A 21,109-nucleotide genomic window follows, 5' to 3' on the forward strand; every position below is an offset into this window, starting at 1 on the left:
TTAAAAAGATATAATCACCTTTCTTCTTGCTTCTTGTAATAGTTCCCTTTTGCTGCTATAACAAATTATTTTGTTTATTACATCATGTATCATTGAGTTATTTAAAACAACACAAATTTATTATCTGATAGTTTAAGAAGTTAGAATTCTGAAGATACTTTCACTAGGCTAATATGAAGGTATTGGTAGGCCAGTGTTCTGAGGGCTCTGGCAAGAATCTTTTCCAACTTCCAAAGGCTGCCTGTATTCCTTGGTTCTTAGCCCTTTTCCTCATCTTTGAGTCAACAGAATTATCACTTTTTCTTCTCTCTAACCACTACTTCTGTCCTTCCATCTTTCTTCTCTCTGGCATTTACTGTCCCACCTTATAAGGATATTTGTGTGATTACATTGGACCTGCACATAAAAACCTGGATGATTTCCCCATCTCAACATCCTTGACTTAATTTTATCTGCAAATAACGTTTATTAGGTAACATTAAAAGTAACACTTTCACAGGCTCCAGGGATTAGGGCAATTTGAGGGAGCCATTTTTTAGCCTTCCACATTTGGTAGTGTTTGCAAGAGTTTCTTTAGTAGATACAAGCAAATATTTTCATTTGAGTGTTTAAAATACCCATGAAGAATGATTACTGAGGATGAATCATGATTCAATACTATATATTATTCATATTTTTAAAAATACTAAAGTTTTTTAAATCTCTTCAGAGTATGAAAGAATCTTCATTTTGCTTGAAAAAGTTCAAGGACCTCTGGAGATAAAGAAGCAGTTTGTTGAATTTACCATCAAGGAAGCTGCAAGGTGAGTATAAACAAGCTCTTCAGAGTATGTTTTGTTTTAGTTTTGTTTTAGCAGCATGGCCCAATGCAAGACAGAGAAGAATAGGCTTTGCCTTGATTTTCGCAAACTCTGGTCCTAAGTCATAGTTAAGGCTGTCTCTAGAGGTATTTAGATTGATGTTATCTGTATCCAACTCATTCATTACTCTAGACTAATGTGAGCTTGGGCCTTCAGCTGGCACTCATTGTATTTGGTAAATCATATCTTCCTGTAAGGACAAATTGTATATCCCCCTGTAGGTGGAAAGTTCTGCTTTGTATCCCATTTGGTACCTTCCACACCATAAGTGCTCTAAGTATCATTTAGTTAATAAAATTTTCTCTTTTTTCAGGTTTAAAAGACGAGTCTTAATTCAGCAACTTGAGAAGGTGCTAGAAAAAATAGATTCTCATCACCTTCTCAACAATGTGAATCACATCAACAGCAGATCATCAAGTTAATGCAGAGACAAGTGAAAAAAAAAGATAAGATTTCTGAACTGTAGGACTGGTCAGGATATTGTTGAAGCCTCAAAGAGTCTAAGAGAAAGTGGTAGAGCTTTAAATTTTATGATTATCTGGCAGTAAATGTTGGACTTTTGCCTTAAAAATTTTTGTGAAAAGCATCATTTTTTAAAATTTTCTTGTTTATTTTCCCAAATTAAAGGAAAGTGGTGGTGTTAATTCAGTAGGCTAACTTCATAAAACCCTGCTGTCCCTACCACAGGCAATAAGGGAATCACTCATTTAAACTGCCATTTCAGGCATTTTCAAAGTAATGAGGGGCTACCTGCAAGTGGAACACCACTTGATGTTCTTACAATGTCTTTTAGAAAGAATAAGCTTACAGAATCCAAGTATTAGTCATGTGTGTGCTAAACAGAACTTTCAACAATTCCTAGTTGTGCCTTTTAAACCATGCAATATTTTGGAAAGTTTGAATCAAAGAGTAAGAAGCTGCTATTTGGGTAACTTATTTCTCTGTGGGAAGGGGCAGGGAGAGTCACCAAACAATCTACCTCCAACTCTCTTGTATTTTGTCTAAAGACATTACAAAGTGCACCTGAGGCTGCCCTATGCTCTGGCTTTTGTTCTTGCATGTGATAACAGAACATCTTCAGGTGGACTTAAGTGCTTTGGAAGCACTAAAAGAAAAAAAAATGTGTATGTGTCCTTTAATGTTTATATAAAAGTTTATATGGAACAGTATTGTTATGTTTGTATTATTTGTAAAAATTTAAGTATTCAAAGAGATTTTTGACTTTGCATATAAAAAAATTAATCATTTTATTGATTTTCACAGTTTATTGATGATAGAGAAATTTCTAGTGGTGTGATTCTTGTGTCATTTTCAGAAAAGTGCTTACTATTCAATGATTAAGATATTAACATAGGCTTTAAGCTTCCAAATATCACTCACAGGACTGAGTGATGTTAGTGAAAGTACTGGGGAGGCCAGTCTCTCCTAAGAAACACTGAAGAGGAAAAACTGTCAGAATCAAGTTTATTGAATTTCTAGAATATAAGTCAAAAGTTTATAGCAACCAAGCAAATGCTATATCATGAGAAAAACCATTGAGTATGATAAGAACTTTGATGCATTTCAGTTTACCCTTGTCCATGCCTCCCCCTCCCCGCCCCCACCATGGCATGGCAGTGATTTTGAAGATGGCAGCCTGCATTCCAAGTATTGGGCTCCCGTTTCTGGAGGGAGTGTATGTTTGCACCTGTCTGGAGGACTCCCTAAACTGACGAAAAGGGATTAATTGCCTTTGTTTTACATAACTCCAAAGTCTCTCAGCATCTATGTGGAGGATATTTCTCAAAAATATTTCAAGGCAGACGAATAAGCTGCAGAAAATAATATGGAAAAAGGCTGGGAGGAAATTGGGGGTTATATGACACTTTAGAGAATTAGGGCTTTAAAATTCTCCCACATATACCTGGAAATCTAGGAAACCATATACATACCCAAAGTTAGAACTCCTATCTATAAAAGACCTGAGAGCACAGATTTCACCTCTGTCTGATCTTTAGACCCAGTTCAAGCAGGAAATGAAGGCTAAAATAAGGCAAAGTTGTAAACAACCTGTTTAAGTGTTGAAGAAGCATCCCAATAGACAGCTAATATACTATCACTTGGAGAATATTTTTTTTTCTTTTTATTCCAGGTTCATGAGAAAACCTTTTGAACTACTAGATGACCTCCAAGTTATAGGAACAAAGACTTCAGAGACTATACATGACAAAGAATATAGTCCTTAAAAAGAGTTTAGAGAAGTTAATAAATAATTGACAAAATAGGGATGGGGCTGTGGCTCATTGGTAGAGTGCCTGCCTCGCACATGTGAGGCACTGGGTTCGATCCTTAGCACCACATAAAAAATAAAGATATTGTGTCCAACTACAACTAAAAAAATATTTTAAAAAATTGCTGAGAGCCACAGCCGAGTCGGAATGATGCATGGCATTTTTGCCAGAAGTGAGTAGTTGAGAGGTGACGCCAGCGAGCCATTGAGATGATGATGGTTATGTTAAGCTGTGTATTCAATTGTATTTTAGACCCCTGCTGTCCGCCTACTTTGGAGTTCTCATGCTACTTTGGAGTTCTCCTGGGGATTCCTGGAGAGTTCGAGTTGGTTGGGGAAGTGCCGGAGGAGGGATTTCTGGTTGGTGGTTCCTGGATGGGCTGTGTGGGTGGTGTTCGAGGGAGTTCGGATAATAAAGGAGTTTCTGTTTTGAACCTACAAGTGACTCGTGGTGGCTCGGTTATTTTGTGCTCAGCCAGACTGTGGCAAGAAATAAGACAAAATAACCCACAAGTAAACAATAAACCCTGGGAGGAGTCAGAATTTCTAGGGTCATTATATCATAATATTAAAAAAGGCCAGTTTTTAATAAAAAAAAAATGTGAGGTTTGCAGAGAAAAAAAGTATGGACCAATAATGAGGGAGATAAGGGGCTGGGATTGTGGCTCAGTGGTAGCATGCTTGCCTAGTATCTGTGAGGCACTGGGTTTGATTCTTAGCACCACATACAAATAAATAAAATAAAGGTCCATCAACAACTAAAAATATTTTAAAAACAATGGGGGAGAGGAAGAAATTAACACAAAGTATCCCTCAGAAGGCATGGGAATTGAACTCAATAAACAAATACTTTAAACAAATGTCTTTACTGTCTTCAATATGATTGAAGAGCTAAGGGAAACCCTGCATAAACACCAAACAACCAGGAGAATGATGAACAAAGCAAAATGAATAAAGGGAACCAAATAAAAATTATGGACCTGGAATATACAATAATTGAGATGGAAAATTCTCTCAGAGGGTTCTATAGCAGATATGAGCAGACAGAAGAAAGACTCAGAAATTATCCAGCATGAGAAGCATAAAGAAAACAGAAATTCAACAACAAATAGAACCTAAGAAACTTAGCCCAAATAACATCATCAAGCATGGAATGAAAGATGGGGGGAAATAATTTTAAGTAAATGTTGGCCTCGAACTCCCAGGTTTAATAATATACATGAATCCATATACCCAAGGAGCTCAAAGAACTGCATTGGAGACAAACTGAGAGATATTATAATCAAAATGTTCAAAGACAAAGAGACTCCTGAAGGCAGCCAGAGAGAAAACACCTGTCATAACAAGAGATCAACACCAAGATTAACAGCTAATTTCTTATCAGAAGCATGGGAGGTCAGAAGGTAATATAATGATGTTTAAAATTCTAAAAATGGGGCTGAGGGTGTAGCTCAGTGGTAGAGCACTTGCCTAGCAAGAATGAGACCCAGGATTGATTCCTAGCACTGAAAACAAAACAAAACAAAACACACACACACACACACACACACACACACACACAAAGACAAAAAAAAGACAAAAAAAAGAAAACCTCAACCAAGTTGTCTGTCCTGGGCCAAAGTAAACTTCAAAGAGGAAGGAGAAATTAAGACATTATCAGAAAAACAAAGGTAGTTCATTACTAGTGGACTTTCCCTACGAGAAAGGGATTTTGATTAGGGCTGTGGGGAGGAGACAATGTAGAGTTGTTGCTGATGGTTACATAGTTTATGCTTGAGTGATGAAAAAGTTGGAAATAGGCATTGGTGATGTTTGCATAGCATTGTGAATGTAATCAAAGGCACTGAATTGTATGCTTAAAATTGGTTAAAATAGCAAATTTTAGATTATATATTTCAACCAATTTTTTAAAACATTAACTAGGTAATCTACCAAAAGGCATTGAATCATATACTTCAAATGGCTGAATTACTGGATGTGAATCATGTCTCAAAAAAGTTGTTTGCTAAAGATTAGTAAAATGGTTAAAAAGGATATGATTCAACTACATGCTATGTAAAAGAGACTCACTGTAGATTTGAAGCCTCAAGTAGAGAGAAACTGAAAGGATTAAAAAAAAATCCACACAAATAACTGAAAATGAGATGGGTGGCTATACTAATATCATAAAAAAAAACCTTGAAGTAAAAAATTGCTACAAGAGACAAAAAGGGATGTTATATATTGATAAACAGGTTAATCCATCAAGAAAATGTAAAAATTATAAACATCTACTCAAAAGAGAGTGTCAGAATAAATGAAGCAAAAATTGACAGATTGAAGAGAGAAATACACTGTTCTATAATATTGTTGGGACTTCAAGAATAGATAGAACAACTAGTGAAAAGACAAATAAAGAAATAGAAGACTTGAATAATAGTATAACCAATTATATCTAACAGATACCTGTAAAACAATCCACCCAACAAAAATCAATTACTCATTTTTCTAAACTCATGGAGTATTCTTTAGGATTGATATATTAGGCCACAAAACAAGTAAAAACAAATTTTAAAATATTGAAAAAGTACCTTATTTGATTAAAAGAGAGTCAAACTAAAAATCAAGAGCAGTTGGACACTTACCTCATCATACAAAAAAAATAACTCAAAATGGATCAATACCAATACCTAAACATTAGAACTAAAACCATAAAACTCTTAGGATGAAAACTTTGGAGTAAATGTTAATACCCTTGAATTTGGCAATGATTTCTCAAATAGGACATCAAAGCCCAAGCAAAAGAAGAAAAATGGAGATCATTTGATTTTAACAAAGGTAGAAACATTTTTGCATCAAAAAAATGTTAGTTTTTTTTTTTTTTTTTGTATCAAGAGAGTGAAAGACAACCCACAGGATGGGAGAAAATACTTGCAATGCATACATATGATAAGGATCAAGCATTAATAATATTTAAAAAACTCTTCCAACTCACAACAAAAAGATGACCCAATGTATCACAGGCAAAGAAGATGAAGAAAACCTCAGTGAATATATAAAATTGACAAACATGAAAGACGCACAAAATCTTTAGTAATTAGGGATAATCATATCAAAATTACAACAAGGTAGAAGCTCACATATAATGACCATAATTTTTTTTAAAAAATTTTGTTGTTGTTAATGTACCTTTATTTTATTTATTTATATGTGGTGCTGAGAATAGAACCCAGTGCCTCACACATGCCAGGCAAGTGCTCTACCTCTGAGCTCCAGCCCCAGCCCCAATTGGAATCCTCATACACTCCTGCTTAGAAAATAAATGGTAAAGCCCCCTGGGACAAAAATTTTGATACTTAGTTTTAAGTTATACATAGGGTCCCTATATGACCCAGAAATTCTATTCCAACATATGTTTTCTAAAGACTTGAAAAACAGGTGCACACAAAGTTCTTTTCACAATTGATAATAGCGCTCTTCACAAAATCAAAAAGGTAGAAACAGTACAAATGTCTTGCAATGGGTGATTAGATAAACATAATGTGATATATACTTACAACGGGATAGCACGTGGTCATAAAAGGAAATAAAGTATTTATACATGCCACAGAGTAGGTGAATATTAAATATATTATGCTAGTCAAAGAAGACAATCAAAATAGGGCACAAGTTGTGATTCCATTTGTGTTAAAATATAAAGAATTGGCAAATCTACAGAGAAAGTGGGAGGGATGGTGGACGGGGAGCCACTGTTGCATAAAAACAAGGCAAACACTGGCATATATCAGTCATAAATATCACTGGTAAAAATACTGGTAAATATCAGCTGAGTAAATGTTTTCCCCAGGGACGGGCGCCCTCCTGTGGTCCCAGCTTCTCCCTGGGCTGAGGTGGAAGGAGTTCCACAACAGCCTGGGCAACACAGTGAGACCCGGACTCACAGAGTAAAAACAAAACACAGGTTTTCAGAACCCTAAAATTAACCAGACGCTTGCAACCACAGGAAGAGCCTTTCTTCAGCCCAAAAGGTGGAATCTCAACATGGCCAGCAAGCTCTGTGGTGTTTCAACTTGCCCCATCGCCATCCCCCACCCTCGCCTCCACAGAAGCCTTGAAACCAGCAATCTTACTCTGTGGGAGCTCAGGACTGGAGCATCTGTCTGCCACTGGAGGGGCGGCTGCCCTCAGATCTCTATTCCGACCCAATTGTCACTGCTCCACATGCAGGACGACCCCTGAAAAGCGCCATTCTCAAGGCTGTTCCAGAGAACTCGCTGGGTGGGAACAGCTTCACCTGCCACCTGCAGGTGCGAGCTGGGAACCCCTGGAGCATAGTGGTCCACACAAGAAAGACAGTGGCCGTCATCGTCTCACTTGGACCCTATTAGGATTGCTTCTAACATTGTGCATGGGAATAATGCGTACCTTTGGTTCTGGGGAGCGTGCTTCCCAACAAGTCCTTTATTTTTTGAAGCTTCAGTTTTTTTTTTTTTATATCGTATTATTTATTTGTTTATTTATTTGTGTGCCGGGGATCGAACCCAGTGCCTCGCACAGGCTCCACTAGTGCTGTAGCACTGAGCTACAATCCTAGAATCCCAGCCCCTCCCCCCCCTTTTTTTTTTTTTTTCCGTTTCAGGAATTGAATCCCAGGCTGCTTTCCCACTGGGCCACATCACCAGCCCCCTCCCCTTTAAGATTTTATCTGGAGACAGTTCTCCCTAACTACCTCTTGGCCTTGTTAAATTGGTGCAGCGGGCTTTGAATTTGCAATCCTCCTGCCTCAGCTTCCTGAGCCCCTGACATCACAGGTGTGCGCGATGCACCGGGCTCGCACAAATGCTTTATTTTTTTCCTCACGGGGAGTCGTGGGATTTGATCCTACGAATTTTTTACCCGGTAGGAAGATCCACCAGCGTCTTCCGTCAAGTCGGGTGGCACTTGCACTACCGGTCGGCTCCAAATTTACGCTTTTATCCCGCTCAGCTGAAGAGGTACTGGTTCCTTTGGAGATGTTTCTTGTGGCAGTTGTCAGGGAAGGTTGTGCCTGGAGGGCGCCAGAGACAGGGAAAGGGAAAGTGGCGCCCCCCCCCCCCCGTTTTCTGTGGCTGACACAGAGGGTCTGCTGGTCACCGGGTTTGTCCCCCACGGAGCTCTGGGCACTGCAGGCGGCTCCCCCAGGACCCGGCTGGGCAGGGCGCAGAGGCCAGCCACACTCTGGTTCCAGCGACTTCCCTGGGTCTCCCTTGGCAGGCATGTACCAGATGCTTCCGGAAAAACACCCCCCATTGACCCGCAGATGCCCCAGGGGGCGCATTCTAGAAAGCCCACTGCGAGGGTGGGGGGGTGTGCCCCAACCTCACTGCCCTTTGGGGAGGTGCTTCATCCCAGGCTCCCTTACAAGGTCGGCATTTCAGCTGTGGAGCGGCCACTTTTCCTGGGGTGCTGTCCTTCAGCCCAGGAGGTGTGCTTATCACGGGGGTCTCAGTGCAGTCTGGGGTCCTAGACCTGGGGAGGTTCTGCTCAGCCCTATATGGACGCCTGGTGAGGCGATGCGCTCAGTCCAGGAGGGCTTTCCCTTGGCACCCCTTTTCAGCTCTGCAGAGGTCCTCAGGAAGCCCCCACAGTTCTGGGAGGGACACTGTGCTGGTGACTCTCTCTCTCTCTCTCTCTCTCTCTCTCTCTCTCTCTCTCTCTCTCTCTACCTCTCTCTACACACACACACACACACACACACACCCACCCACCCGTGTGGCAGTTCTCTGCAGGCGAGCAGCCATCCTTAAGGGGGCAGTGTTCCTGGCGTCCTGGGTAGGAGCCCCACGAGGGGACTCTTCCCTACCTTCCGTGCTGCCTGGCCACCAGGGCTTCGCTCCTTACCTTGGGACTGCTCCCCGAAGTGTGGATCTCCACACAGAAGGGGCTTCTTTCCTGACGGCTCTTAGCCCCAGGTGAGGTGCATTCCTTGGCCAGTCCAGCTCCGCGGCATGGGGGTGGCAGCGTCATCTCGCCTGCCTTGGGTCTCAGCCACTGTCTGTCTGGTGGGGATTCCCGCCGCCCTTGCCCGGGGCACATTGTCGGCGAGCAGTCCTGCACCTCTGGGCTGTGGCGAGGGGTTGCTGGGCCTCAGCCCCCACGGAGCTCTTTCACCGTGGCCTTGGGCGCCTGGGTGTGAATCTGGGTGTCGGAAGGTTCCAGTAGCCCCTCATACTGGAAGCTGCGCTGCCCAGTCAGTCACGCTGGAACATCCGCCACCCTGGCGGGTGTGCAGCCATCCCCTCTGTCTGCACTTGCATTTCTCTGCTGGTTGATGAGTTTGAGGAGGGTTTCAGTGTTCAGGACTTGTGCACAAACTCCATTGGCGTGTTTGTACTTGCAGGAGTGGCGAAATATGTAGCTCCACTATGTCAGGGTTCCACTCAGATTTTTTCACTTACATACTTTTATGTACGTAAGCACATCGACAAAAGCACAAGTTTGAGTTTTGATTCAAATCTTTGTTTTCGTCTTACAGTGTTTTTTTTCCCTGTTACTGGAGATTCAATTCGGGAGTACCCTACCACCACTGAAGGACACCCTAAGTCCTCTCTTATGTGTTAACTTTAAGAGTTTGAGCCAGGCTGGTTGGTGCATGCCTGTAATCCCAGAGGCTCAGGAGGCTGAGACAGGAGGATGGCAAGTTCAAAGCTGGCCTCAGCAATGGCGAGGCGCTAAACAACTCCGTGAGACCCCGTCTCTACATAAAATACAAAATAGGGCTGGGGATGTGGCTCAAGTGCCCCTGAGTTCAATCCCTGGTACCCAAAACAAACAACAACAACAAACCCGAGTTTGACACAGGCATTTGCTTAATTGCCCAGGCAGCCTGACTGGCATCAACCTGCCTCAGCCCCCTGGTGTGTGTGATTACAGGCGAGCGCCAAGACGCCAACCATAAATGCTGTCTTTTACCGGCACAGAAACTACCCAGGTAATTATTCAGACTAGTTTTTATGGTCGGTGTTTGTATTCTTTAAAAATCTATCTTTGCCCCCCACCCCCATCAATGAGGGTAACCCCCTGCTTTGGCTTCCAGTGGGGTTGTGGGTGTGGTTTTGCTGGTCTCTATGAAGTGAGCTGGTTAAAAGGAGGGTGGTGGGCTGCAGGCACAGCTCAGTGGTAGAGGCCCCCGCAGCATGCGTGGGAGCCTGGCTTCGGCCCCGCACCTCAAATGAGTAGCCCGGGAAAAACACGCCTATTTGTCTCACAAGGGTTTTCTGGCCCCAGGGCAATAAATACAGCTATTTTTTATTCACAAACTTGTTGTGAGACTCTGTGCTGCTCTATATATCTCTATCTATGCCTAACTTGCTCCAGGACCATGCGATTGGACTTACATTAGCTTTTATAGTAAATCTAGTATCTAGAAGTATGTGTCTTCCAACCGTTGTTTAATTTCTTAAAGACTGTTTGGATTGTTTAAGACTTTGGTTTCCATTTTTGTATTACCAGCTTGTCTGTGCAAAATGAGCATGGTGAGATTTTAGAGAAGATTGCCAGAATCATTCTGGGAAGAACAAGAAAGCTTGTTTGTTTTGGTTTTGGTAGAGGGGATTGAACTCATTCGATGGTGCTTGTTGCCCAGAGCCACATACCCAGCCTCCCCTATTTATATTTTATCTAGTGACAGGAATTGCAAAGTTTCTCAAGGCCTAGCTAAATTGCTGTAGCTGGCTTTGAATTTCCGATCCTCCTGCCTCAGGATCCTGAGCTGCTGGGATTCAGGCATGCATGACCACACTTGGTGACCGGAAAGTTTGAATAAGGATTGAACTCGGGCATGCTTTCCGACTGACCCATCTCCCCAGACCCCCCTTTTTCACATTTTATCTAGAAACCGGTCTTGGTAATTTTACCGGGGCCTCATTAATGTGCTGAGGCTGGTTTGCAATTGAGATCCTCTTGCCCCAACCGCCCAGGCTGCTGGGATTTGGGCATGCGCAGCGCCCCCTCCCCACCATTAGGCTTTAACAAGGACTCATCCCAAGCACAGAAAGACCATTTGTCTCCACTTAAGCAGCTCTTCAGTTTCTCTCCATGATCTTTTCTCTTCGTGGAATGCCCCAGCACATCATCATTACATTGTGTGCCTACATTTTCAGTGATTTGGGCACTGTTTTCAGTGGGGCTTAAATTTTCTTTCTGGTGACTTGGTGCTCTTATACGGATGTGCTGGTGGTGTTTGAAGAGTGTTGCTGGATCCAGCAACTTCCTACAGTCACTTCCTACCTGCAGTGACTTTGTATCCTTCCGAATATTCTCCCTACATAGAAATGTCCTCAGAGAAAGACTGAAAGTTCCACTTGAAACATTATACGGTTCTGTTTATCTGGCTGTAGTGCACTTGGGGGACCTTCAACACCTTATTGACTATATGGTAGACACCCTCATCTTGTTGACGAATTTGGGGACAAAATGAGCAATACTTCACCTGTAATTTGGGTGGTTCCATGTTTTTTTTTTTGTTTTTTTTTTTTAATTTTCATTGAATTGTTTTGGGGTGTTGGTTTGTTTTTGGAGGTGGGGGAGAAGATTTTTCTTAAGTTAAGGAAGTTTCCTTCTATTATAAGATACTGATCGTTTTCAATCATGAATAGGAGTTGCAAATTAACCAAAATATAAAAATGATCATGTGAATTCCCTTATTTCCTTCTGCTTCTTGTTGTTAATGTGGTTAACTCTGACTGATTTGAGGATGTGGACAGGTCTTGCCTTCCTGCATTACAAGGTGCCATGCCTTGATGTATGTGTTTTTATCTATCATTGCACTGGGTTGGCTTTTATTTTACTTAGGATTTTCATCAGTGTTGTCAGGACAGATGTTGGCCCATGGTTTTCTTTCCTTCTAATGTCCTTGCTAGCTGTTGGCATCAAGTTGACATTGGCCTCACAAAGTGAGCCGAAAACTTGTTCCTTTTATCTACTCTACAAAGGAGTTTGTGTAAAACACATTTCTCACCTGAGTATTTGGAGGACTCATTAGGGAGATGTCTGAACTGGAAGGTGTGCATTTTTTCTTTGTTAATAATTTTACCATCCCAGTGGCTCAGGGAGGCTGGAGCAGGAGGATCTCGAGTTCAAAGACAGCCTCGGCCACTTTGCAAGGCCCTAAGCAACTCATTGAGACCCTGTCTCAAAATTAAGAAATAAAAAGGGTTGGGGGTGTTGCTCAGTGGTTAAGCGCCCATGGGTTGAATCCCCGGTACCATGACAAAAATTTTACCAGACATGAGAGCATTCAGATTTCCTCTTTCACATGGGATTGAATTTTATTTTTTTTCTACAAGTGTTTTCTGCTCCATCTCATTTTTCAAATCTGAAGTCATCATTTTCACATTAATCCCAACCTCTTCTTTTCCTTCTCTTAGCATGCTTTATTTTCAGGTAAAATTTTCCTTTTTCTCTCTTCTCCTTAAAAATTTATGGAATGTTCCACAAATTTGCATGTCATCCTTGCTCAAGGGCCATGCTAATAATTCTCTGAGTCGTTCCAATTTTAGCGTACGCACTGCCCCGGGAAGCACTAAGATTTTTGTTGCTTGGTGAAGTCAGACATGTCTACCTTTGGTGTGTGTTTTAAAAGATCAACTTTGCCAGTGTTGGTCTTTGCTATTGTTGCTTTCTCATTCCATTTCATCTGCTTTGCTTCCCCTTAAATAGTAAAGTGGGGCTGGGTGTGTAAGTTAGTGGTGTTAGTGGTAGAGCCCCTGCCTGCCTGTGCTACAACCCCAGCTTCCCCCTCATACCCACCCCCCGCCGATAAAAGTAAAGCTCCTTCTCCTATTTTCTTTGCATTTGGATTTCTTGTACTCCTCTTTTACCTTACTGAAACTCACAGCTTAGGAATTTTCAGAATTTTTTTTTTTTTTTCTTTTCTAATACTGCATTCCACATGTTATGTTATGAGATCTATTCCTCGGAGCTCGATCACTTCTGTTGATTTCAGTTTAATTTATATTTTTGAGATGGGGTTTCAACATGTTGGCCACGTGGGCCTCACACTCGCTGCTTAGGATGAATGGGGCTGGGGCTGGGGCGGGGTATGAGACAGCAAGAGGGAGAGGGAAGAAATGTGTGTCACTGTAAAGGCCCACGCCCAGTGACCCATGGCTTCCAACTCGGCTCCACCTCCTAAGGTTGCTAAGCACCAACCAATAATGAACCCCACTGAGGACCAAGCCTTTAGCCCATGGCTTGGGATCAAACCATAACAGGCAGGAAGAACCCACAGGGTTGCCATGTTCCCTGGCTGCAGAGGGAGTCACTTGGTGGTGGTGATGTCTCTAGGGGCTGCTCAGCTCTCACATCACCACCAGAGACTCGGGCTGATGTGCAGCCTTTTGGGTTCAAACTTCAGTCTAGCAGCTTCCTGGGGCTTGAGAATTCCAACAAGTGTTGATTCACACAGAAATGTCACAAGAGCTTTCCAGAGAGCCAAAATGCCCAGGGTGGAGTGAGAAGCCTGGTACTGCTGGGCAGACGGCATTGCTCTTTTGCTCTATCCTGCTTCCTAGGTGCCTGGCAACTGTCACTGAATGAAGCCCCTGGAGCTTCCTCCTGTGCAGTTCAGCAGTCCTCCATTTCCTTTCTTGCTGGCCTCAGGGCTGACCACCCCTGTCACTTATCTTCCTGTCTTCCCCAGATGTTCCTCCTTCACGTCCAGAGGGGTTCGCTTAGCAGGTGATTCTTGGGGCAGAGTGCTTGTGACTGGAACAGTTTACCTGTAGGACAAGCCATCCCTGCCAAGGGGGCTGAACCTTCCTAACCACTAAATCTTCTCTTCCCAGAATTGTGCTTTGCCAAATAGCCAGCTAAGACGTGGAAGGCATCGGAACAAGTTATGCTGTGTGCGTGGATGAGGATATGAAAACGCATCTCATTCTTATGTATAATTCTAATCCACAAGGAAAAGTAATGACAAATAAAACAAGGAATTCCTGGCCGTTATTCAATGACCTCTGGAAAATTCTTCCCTCCTCTTTTGCACTCCTCTTCATGGGTAATACAGGAGGCTCACAAAACGTGTTGTACTGATTTTATTCCAGTAATGCTGGGGAGATTCTTGGGTTTCGCCTGGACAATAGGGCCTTACGTTAAGTCTTCTCTGTCACTGCCTCTCACCTTTACCTGCCACCAACACTGCATGGTGCACATGCAAGCTTTTCAGTGCCACCGTTGTGGTATGTAATGAACTCTCTCTCCTGAGAACAGGAAAAGGAATTCCATCTCCAAACACGGGTAGCCACAGAATAGTGGGGAGTTACTCACTGAGGTCACTGTGTGTTCCAATGTGGTTGCCGATATCCGCTCATTCCACAAGTACTAATTAATCGTGAGCCATGTCTGGGTGTGAGCAGCACCTTGCATGTCACTTCCTCCACGATCCACCTAGACTGGCCTAACATTAGGTTAGTTTTCTGAGAACAGTGTTTGTGAGGTATGGCCAAACTTGGCCCACGGGTGAACTCACATGGGGACACAAGCACACAATTCTTTCTGCATGCAAAGTCTGCTGGCACTTACGTGATGGTCACATTTAGTAATGAGCAGAATGTATCCGCTGGTGTGTTTCAGAAAACCATGGCTAACAAAGCAGATGAATTCTCGGGCGGACCTAGGCCAAGTCCTAGACCACACAAGCGGAGACGCACTATGTCCCTGATGTCAGTGCCAGAGGAAGGAGAGGGCCACTCCCGTTGGAAGGACTCCACCAAGCCCCAGGGAGATGGTAATTGCGTCCTGGGTGGGTGGACAAGCCTGCAGTTGGCGTGTCAGATGCAGTACCTCCGAGAACAGGAACCTATTGGGAGAGGCTGCAGGAGGCCAGCATGAAGCAGCTTCCTGCAGGGCAGGATGGGGGCAGCAGCAAAGGAGGATGCATGGGAAGGCCCTCTCTGCCTGGCTCTTCTGTGGGTCAGGACACAGCGCGCCCTCAATCTGGCCTCTCCTCACACTGTCCAACAGGGGCTTCGCCTCCTGCCTCCGCACGCCACAGAAAGCAGGGTGGAGAAGGCCAGCTTGGCAGCTGGCACTGCCAGTCATTTCTCAGCTGCATTTGACCCGTTGTTCACTGGCTCCGTGATGGCGACGTTCAGGGATTTCCATCTCTCCAGGCTTCTTTCTTCCTTGAGGTGGATCCTGATCTTTCGTTTATCTGCCTCTCCAATCTCACTATTGTGATGACTTTAAAATCACACCATGTTCCTCCTCGAGTCTTTGCTCCTACTCTGACGTGATTGATTGCCACTATGTTCCAGTAACATTTTCCCGTCCTTGTGCTTCTCATTCCTCCCCTTTCACCCCTCCCCTCTCCCCCTGCATCCAGACTGATGGTGTCAGCAGGTAAGGAATGGGCCCGTTGTGTGTCTTTCCTGGAAGAGCATCGTCCTCTATGTTCCCAAGCACACAGAGCACAACCTCAAGTCCTGGTCCTGACGGTGGACCACAGTCTCTGCGTGGCCCCACATGGGTTCTGGGGGCCTCCTCCTCTGTCTCTCTGCTTCTCTCCTCCACTCCTTGGTCCTCAGCAGGTCCCCCTCTGACCCTCACCCTTACTGCAGCCTGAACTGTCCCTCTAAATCTGCACAAGCCTGCTCTAAGTCTCCTCCTCAGGCTCTGCTCAGAGGACACCACCCAGAAGGCCCTGCCACCACCCTCAGCCCTGGAGGCCCCTCTGCTGCTCCCTCCCACTCCCCTGCCCACATCTCCCCCAACAGGAGTCCAGCTGGGATGGCCTGTTGCCCTCCATGCACTTCCTCTCTGACTTCCCATCTCGGTGTAGGTTCCATCAGGGCAGGTGCAGTTTCTGTCTGCTTCACTGCTGGTGGCCAGCTCCTGGCACCAAGGGGGTGGCGTAATTAGAGGTGTCGCACTTGAGGGACATAAATGCCTTTTTCTGATACTCCAAACATGAGTGAGGAGGGTCTGTCCTCTTGACAGGGATCTCTGGTGACTAAGTGTGAATCTCATCAGGCATCTTGACACCACATGAACCTTCCAGCTTTTTGACACCTAAAGTACATCACAGGGCAACAGACTCATGAGTGCCATGGCTCTGTGAATGTTTTACTGATAGATGTCCCGTCCCCTGTGTTTCTACATGCAGTCACAGAGCCACAACTTAGGAGGTGCTTTCCCTGTCCTCTGTGTCGCGATGTCCACTTTGGAGGTCCAAGAATTCTCTGGTGCTCCCAGCTGCTCTGAGAAAAGTAATCGCAGGACACGAGCTTGTAAATGTCCCGTGTAGGGCGTAGGGGGGTGAAGCCCACCTGCCTCATAGCTGAGCCTCTCCATTGGTTTCCAGATGCTACTGCCAGCCGCGTTGTCCCTGAGGAGACAGTGCAAAGTGGTCCCACCACAGTGAGAGGCTCCTTGGCCACAAGCATGGCAGCTGGCAGCGTCCCCTTCTATCTGCTGGCTTCTCCACCTGATGCCTCCACTGGTCCCAGTCAAGGGGGGCTGCTTCTCCAGGCTGGTGGGGACCCCTCTGGGGCAGGATTCGTGAGCAGCGGCCCCTCTGCACGTGGCCCTGAAGTTCCTGCCATGCCCATGGTGGCGGTGGTGCCTGATCCATTTCCACAGAGTATTGAGGAAATCAACGTTGGTATCAAACATCAGCTCATGAAGGAAGTTCGACAGTTTGGACGAAGTAAGTGGCGGGAGGATGGTAGCGATGAAAACGCAGGAAGGCTCTCTCAACCTGTGGTTTAGAAGAGCTTGGAACTGCCCGAGTGGACTCGGCCTCGGCCAGAGTTGAGTCCTCGCTAATTTCAGACGGTTCCCCTCCCCTCTACTTTGCTTAGTGTGTCCCCCATACCTCTTTCCTTGTCTTGTCTTTGATGGTGGCTGTTTCCTAGAACTCTTTAGTGGCTGTGTGCAGAGGTCTCCATTTCAGCATTTCAGCCCCACACACTCTGTACCTTTGCAGCCCAGAGGGCATGGTTAGTGAGGGCCACAAACGGCAAGACTGAGTTCTGTTTCTTCCTCAATATTGAGGTGTTCTTAATGCCTTCAGAATACGAAAAGATCTTCAAGTTGCTTGAAGAAGTGCGAGGCCCTGTGGAAGTCAAGAAGCAGTTTGTTGAGTTTACCATCAAGGAAGCAGCAAGGTGGGTGGCCGAGGAACTGGTGGAGTTCTTTCAGCAGTTGGGCTGGGGCAGTGTGGGGGCTGAGTGGTGGGGGCAGGGCCTGCCCCTGCTTGAGCATCCTGGGTCCTGCCCCCACTCACACTTAAGGCTTGCTCTGTGTTGTTCAGCCTGTGTCCTCTGAGTCTGACTCGCCCTCCCACACCCACTGGGCCTGGCCATCTCGCCATGGTCTGGGCTGGTTGCCGGCCCCTGTGGACACTCCTTGTGCACCTGAGCGTCTCTCCCCAGGTGTGTGTTCCTTTCCTTCCCGTGTAGACCGTGAGCTCCCTGCCTGTCTGCCACAGTGCCCCCCACTTCCTGGTGTCTTTGGGATTCCGCTGGGTGATGGCATGTCTCTTCATTTTCAGATTTAAACGCCGTGACTTAATTAAGCACCTTGAGAAGATCCTGGAGAAAACAGGTTCTGGCAACTAAGGTATCGGACCTGAACACAGTCCTGCTCTCACAATGATCAGATAGAAACCAGAACCCATTCGCTGTGCTTGAGAACGCAGCAAGATGTCACTGAAGCCTCGTGGCCTGTGTTGCTTAGGAGACTTGCCTTCCAGAGGCTGAGTCGAAGGGGCGGAGCATTTTGATGTTATGAATTTCCATTAGTAAAAGTTGGCTTTTGCCCTCATTGTTTGGAAAGAGTCGTTTTTTTTGTTACTCATCTGAGCTGGGGATGTTTTTATCTCAGCAAGCCAGATGCACCTTAGTCCTCAAGTGTCAGTCAGCTTGTCATCATTGTGACCAAAGTACCTGGCAAGAACAACCTAGAGCAGAAATTTCGTTTGGGTTCACAGTTTCAGAATCTCAGTCCATGGACAGCTAGCACCGTCCCTCTGGGGCTGAAGTGAGGCAGAACATCATGGTGGACCGCCACGGTGGAGGAAAGTTGCTGTGTCCAGACAGCCGGGAAGCAGAGAGTGAGACAGACAGAGACAGAGAGAGCAAGGGGCCAGCAACAAATAGGGCCCAGAGCTCGTGCCTTTGAGGTCTATCTCCTCTAGCCACGCCCCACCTGCCTGTAGGTACTACCCAGTTAGTTGATTCAGTTCATCCACCAGATGGATCAGTCCGTGGCTTAGGTCACAGCTCTCATAATCATCTCACCTCTTGCATCAGCACAGGGCTTTTGGAGGGACTCCTCCTTCAAACCAGAACACCTCATTTCTGTAGAAGGTCACAAGGTGATAGCTGCTATTTATAACCATCTTCTGCACTGCCTATTTCTTATTCCTTTTGCCCTGGGACAGCCCCACAGCAGGCCCTGGTGCTTGGGGTGGCAGGATGACATACAGAGTTCTTACTGAAGGCTCTATGCCACTACATTTCCTGCTGAATTGGCTTCTTGCCCTATTCCATGGTCTCTAGTCACAGAACCCGTCAGTACTAAAAAGGGCTATGGATGTTCTACACACATTTCCTCCTTGGTCTCTGTTTGGCAGCATCCCATTCCCCTCTGATGGTCATTCCAGACATTAAGGAAGCCTTTCTTTCTATCTGTTGATTGACAGGGAGGAACAATCCACAGTGATGAACTTGCTCAATGCCTTAACTTCCATTTCAATGGAGTCATTTTTGTATCCCACTATGAAAAGGGATCCAATTTGCAATGACAAGATGTAGTCTACAGGAGCCAAGTTGTTGGTATGGGAAGCAAAATTGTGCTCCTGGATACTCAGTAAGTAGAGGAGACTTTGCATTGCTTTCATTGCTGAAGACATGAATATACCAATGTGAGCAACAGCTTCTCATCCTGGATGGAAGAGTGGGGGTGGCAGTGGTGGGTGGAGACCCAAGAGAATATTATCTCCTATATTATTTGATCTAGCTCCAAAATGACTGCCATAAATCTAGAACTATAACTGAAACTTTATAAGATTTTCCTATAGTTTAGAATGGTGAGAAATTTAGCCAGTCTAGTGAATAATCTGTTAGCACAAGCCCATTGCTGTACTTCATTTCCTATTAGCAAGTTCCATATTTAGATGTGGTGCACTGTCAAAAGACCATCATGGAGGATTTGCCCTTTCCTAAGAATGTATTTTGAAAGTACATTAGGTGTGAATGAAAATCCATATTTAGAGTGTGTGTCTACTCTAGTGAAAAAAAAAGCTACATTTTTCCTGATGGACATAGACCAAGCTAAGTTGTAATCTGATATCTCACTGACCACACTGGGCTATGGTGCCTATTGAGGGTTCAGTATTTGTTTCTGGTCCTGGTAAACTGGACAGTTGACAGTGGCTATGCCAACATCAATCTTGGTAAATAGAAATTCATTTTTATGGGCCTATGTATAACTTCTGTTCCTGACTCCATGAACATGATGCACCACTACTACTTAGAATATTCAGGGGTGTACGTAAGGAGATATAATCTTGGTTCTAGGAGCTTAGATTGGCCTCAGTAGAAATAACAATGAAATGGGGACCTTGATCTTACAACATTAAGAACCTAGACCTGCCAGTAATGCAAATGAGCTTTAAAACATTTTGTGTGTGTGTGTGTGTGTGTGTTTGTCTTTTAGTCATGGTTCTCCAGAGACAGAAACAATAGGAAATATAGAAATGTGAAAATAAATTTATTAGGGGAAATTGCTCACTTGATTATGGAGACTGAAAAGTCCCACATTAGGCCAAGCTGAAACACTAGGAAACCCATTACCATGACTCAGTCTAAATCTGAAGGCCTTAGAACCAGGGATGCCAATGTGTATATTTGTCAGGCCAATGTTACAGATCCCAGAGCCTGGGCTGGAGGAGGCTGGTGTGGTTGTGGTGTGCAAAGGCAAAAGAATATGAAGTTCTAAAATCCAAGGGGAGGTGAAAGATGTCCTCATTTCAAAAACAGAGTTCACCCTTTTCTGTTTTCTTTCCCATCCAGGCCTCCAGCCAATTGCATGGTGCCTGCCCATATTGAGAGTGTATCTTCTCTCAATCCACAGACCCACAAGCCAATACCATCTGGAAATACCCTCTCACACATACCTGTGGTAGTCCATTCATTCTAATTCAATGTCAACCCCCCTGGATTTCTCTCAATAGAAGAGGGACAGGCTCAATGCCCACTGAAGCATTGAGAATCATTAATGCTTTACTAGCTATCTTGGTGTCATTTAATCCAGTCATTAACATCCAAAAATCAACATCGTACTGAGTACTCAGTCACAAACCTGATTAATGCCTTGATGTCGATTTTGTGAGACCCTAAGCAGTTTTTCCAGGAATTCTGACCTACAGAACTGTATATTTGTGGCTTTGTAAGCTGCTAAATTGGGGCTATTTTGTTATTCAATAATAGAAACCTAATACAAGAGGTATGTGTGTATTTAGAAGAAATTGAAAATCAGGTGCAATGTGTTTTTCTTTCCCAATTGACGGGTAATAGGGAACTCCCTGTGAGGCCACAGAGAATTTTTCTCTCAATCTGGACTCTACTCTAAGCTAGCAGGCTTTCAAGTGACTTTCCAATTTGTCAATGTAGCACAGAACATTAAATTTTATGTTACTACCAGCATCTAATACGCCAACTTATTGTTGCTTCCTTTTTTTTTTTTTGCAATAAGAAGGTTCAGCTATATCAGTTTGCTCTTTAGCTTATAACTATCTTGACATGCCCGTAGTCTACTAGATCATCAAAAATTTCACTCATTCACAAGGCTCTGATGATGTGTGGAATTGATGTCCCAAATTCTCTTGCAAGCATGCTGTTGATGTGTGTGTGAATTAGTTGCTACTTTCTTCTTATCAGAATCATGTCATTGATGTTGCAGAATGATGTTATGTGTGGTATAAGGGAAAGATGATCAAAATCCCTAAGGAGTAGTT

The 21,109-nt window shown here is 44.3% G+C and overlaps 1 protein-coding gene and 1 non-coding gene across 8 annotated transcripts in view; one reads left to right on the forward strand and one right to left on the reverse strand.

Moving 5' to 3' along the window:
- Positions 1 to 17,723, forward strand: part of LOC124109482 (integrator complex subunit 6-like) — a 78,313-nt gene extending 60,590 nt beyond the window's left edge. For 6 of the 7 annotated variants that reach the window (XM_046468123.2, XM_046468124.2, XM_046468126.2 and 3 more), the window contains 2 exons: positions 710 to 803; positions 1,174 to 3,570. In XM_046468123.2, the coding sequence (XP_046324079.1) occupies positions 710 to 803; positions 1,174 to 1,282 (203 nt within the window). In that variant the 3' untranslated portion in view covers positions 1,283 to 3,570. Of the gene's footprint in view, positions 1 to 709; positions 804 to 1,173; positions 3,571 to 17,161; positions 17,256 to 17,641 lie in introns of those variants that run through there. The other variant, XM_058586648.1, reaches the window with a different exon arrangement.
- Positions 12,564 to 12,671, reverse strand: LOC124109498 (U6 spliceosomal RNA). The gene has a single exon (XR_006856979.1). It is a non-coding gene; the product is annotated as a U6 spliceosomal RNA (small nuclear RNA).
- Positions 17,724 to 21,109: the final 3,386 nt, after the last annotated feature.

This window comes from Marmota monax, unplaced genomic scaffold (genome assembly GCF_021218885.2).
Source record: "Marmota monax isolate L192 unplaced genomic scaffold, Marmota_monax_Labrador192_F-V1.1 WCK01_AAM20220418_F8-fsc00333, whole genome shotgun sequence".
NCBI lineage: Eukaryota > Metazoa > Chordata > Mammalia > Rodentia > Sciuridae > Marmota > Marmota monax.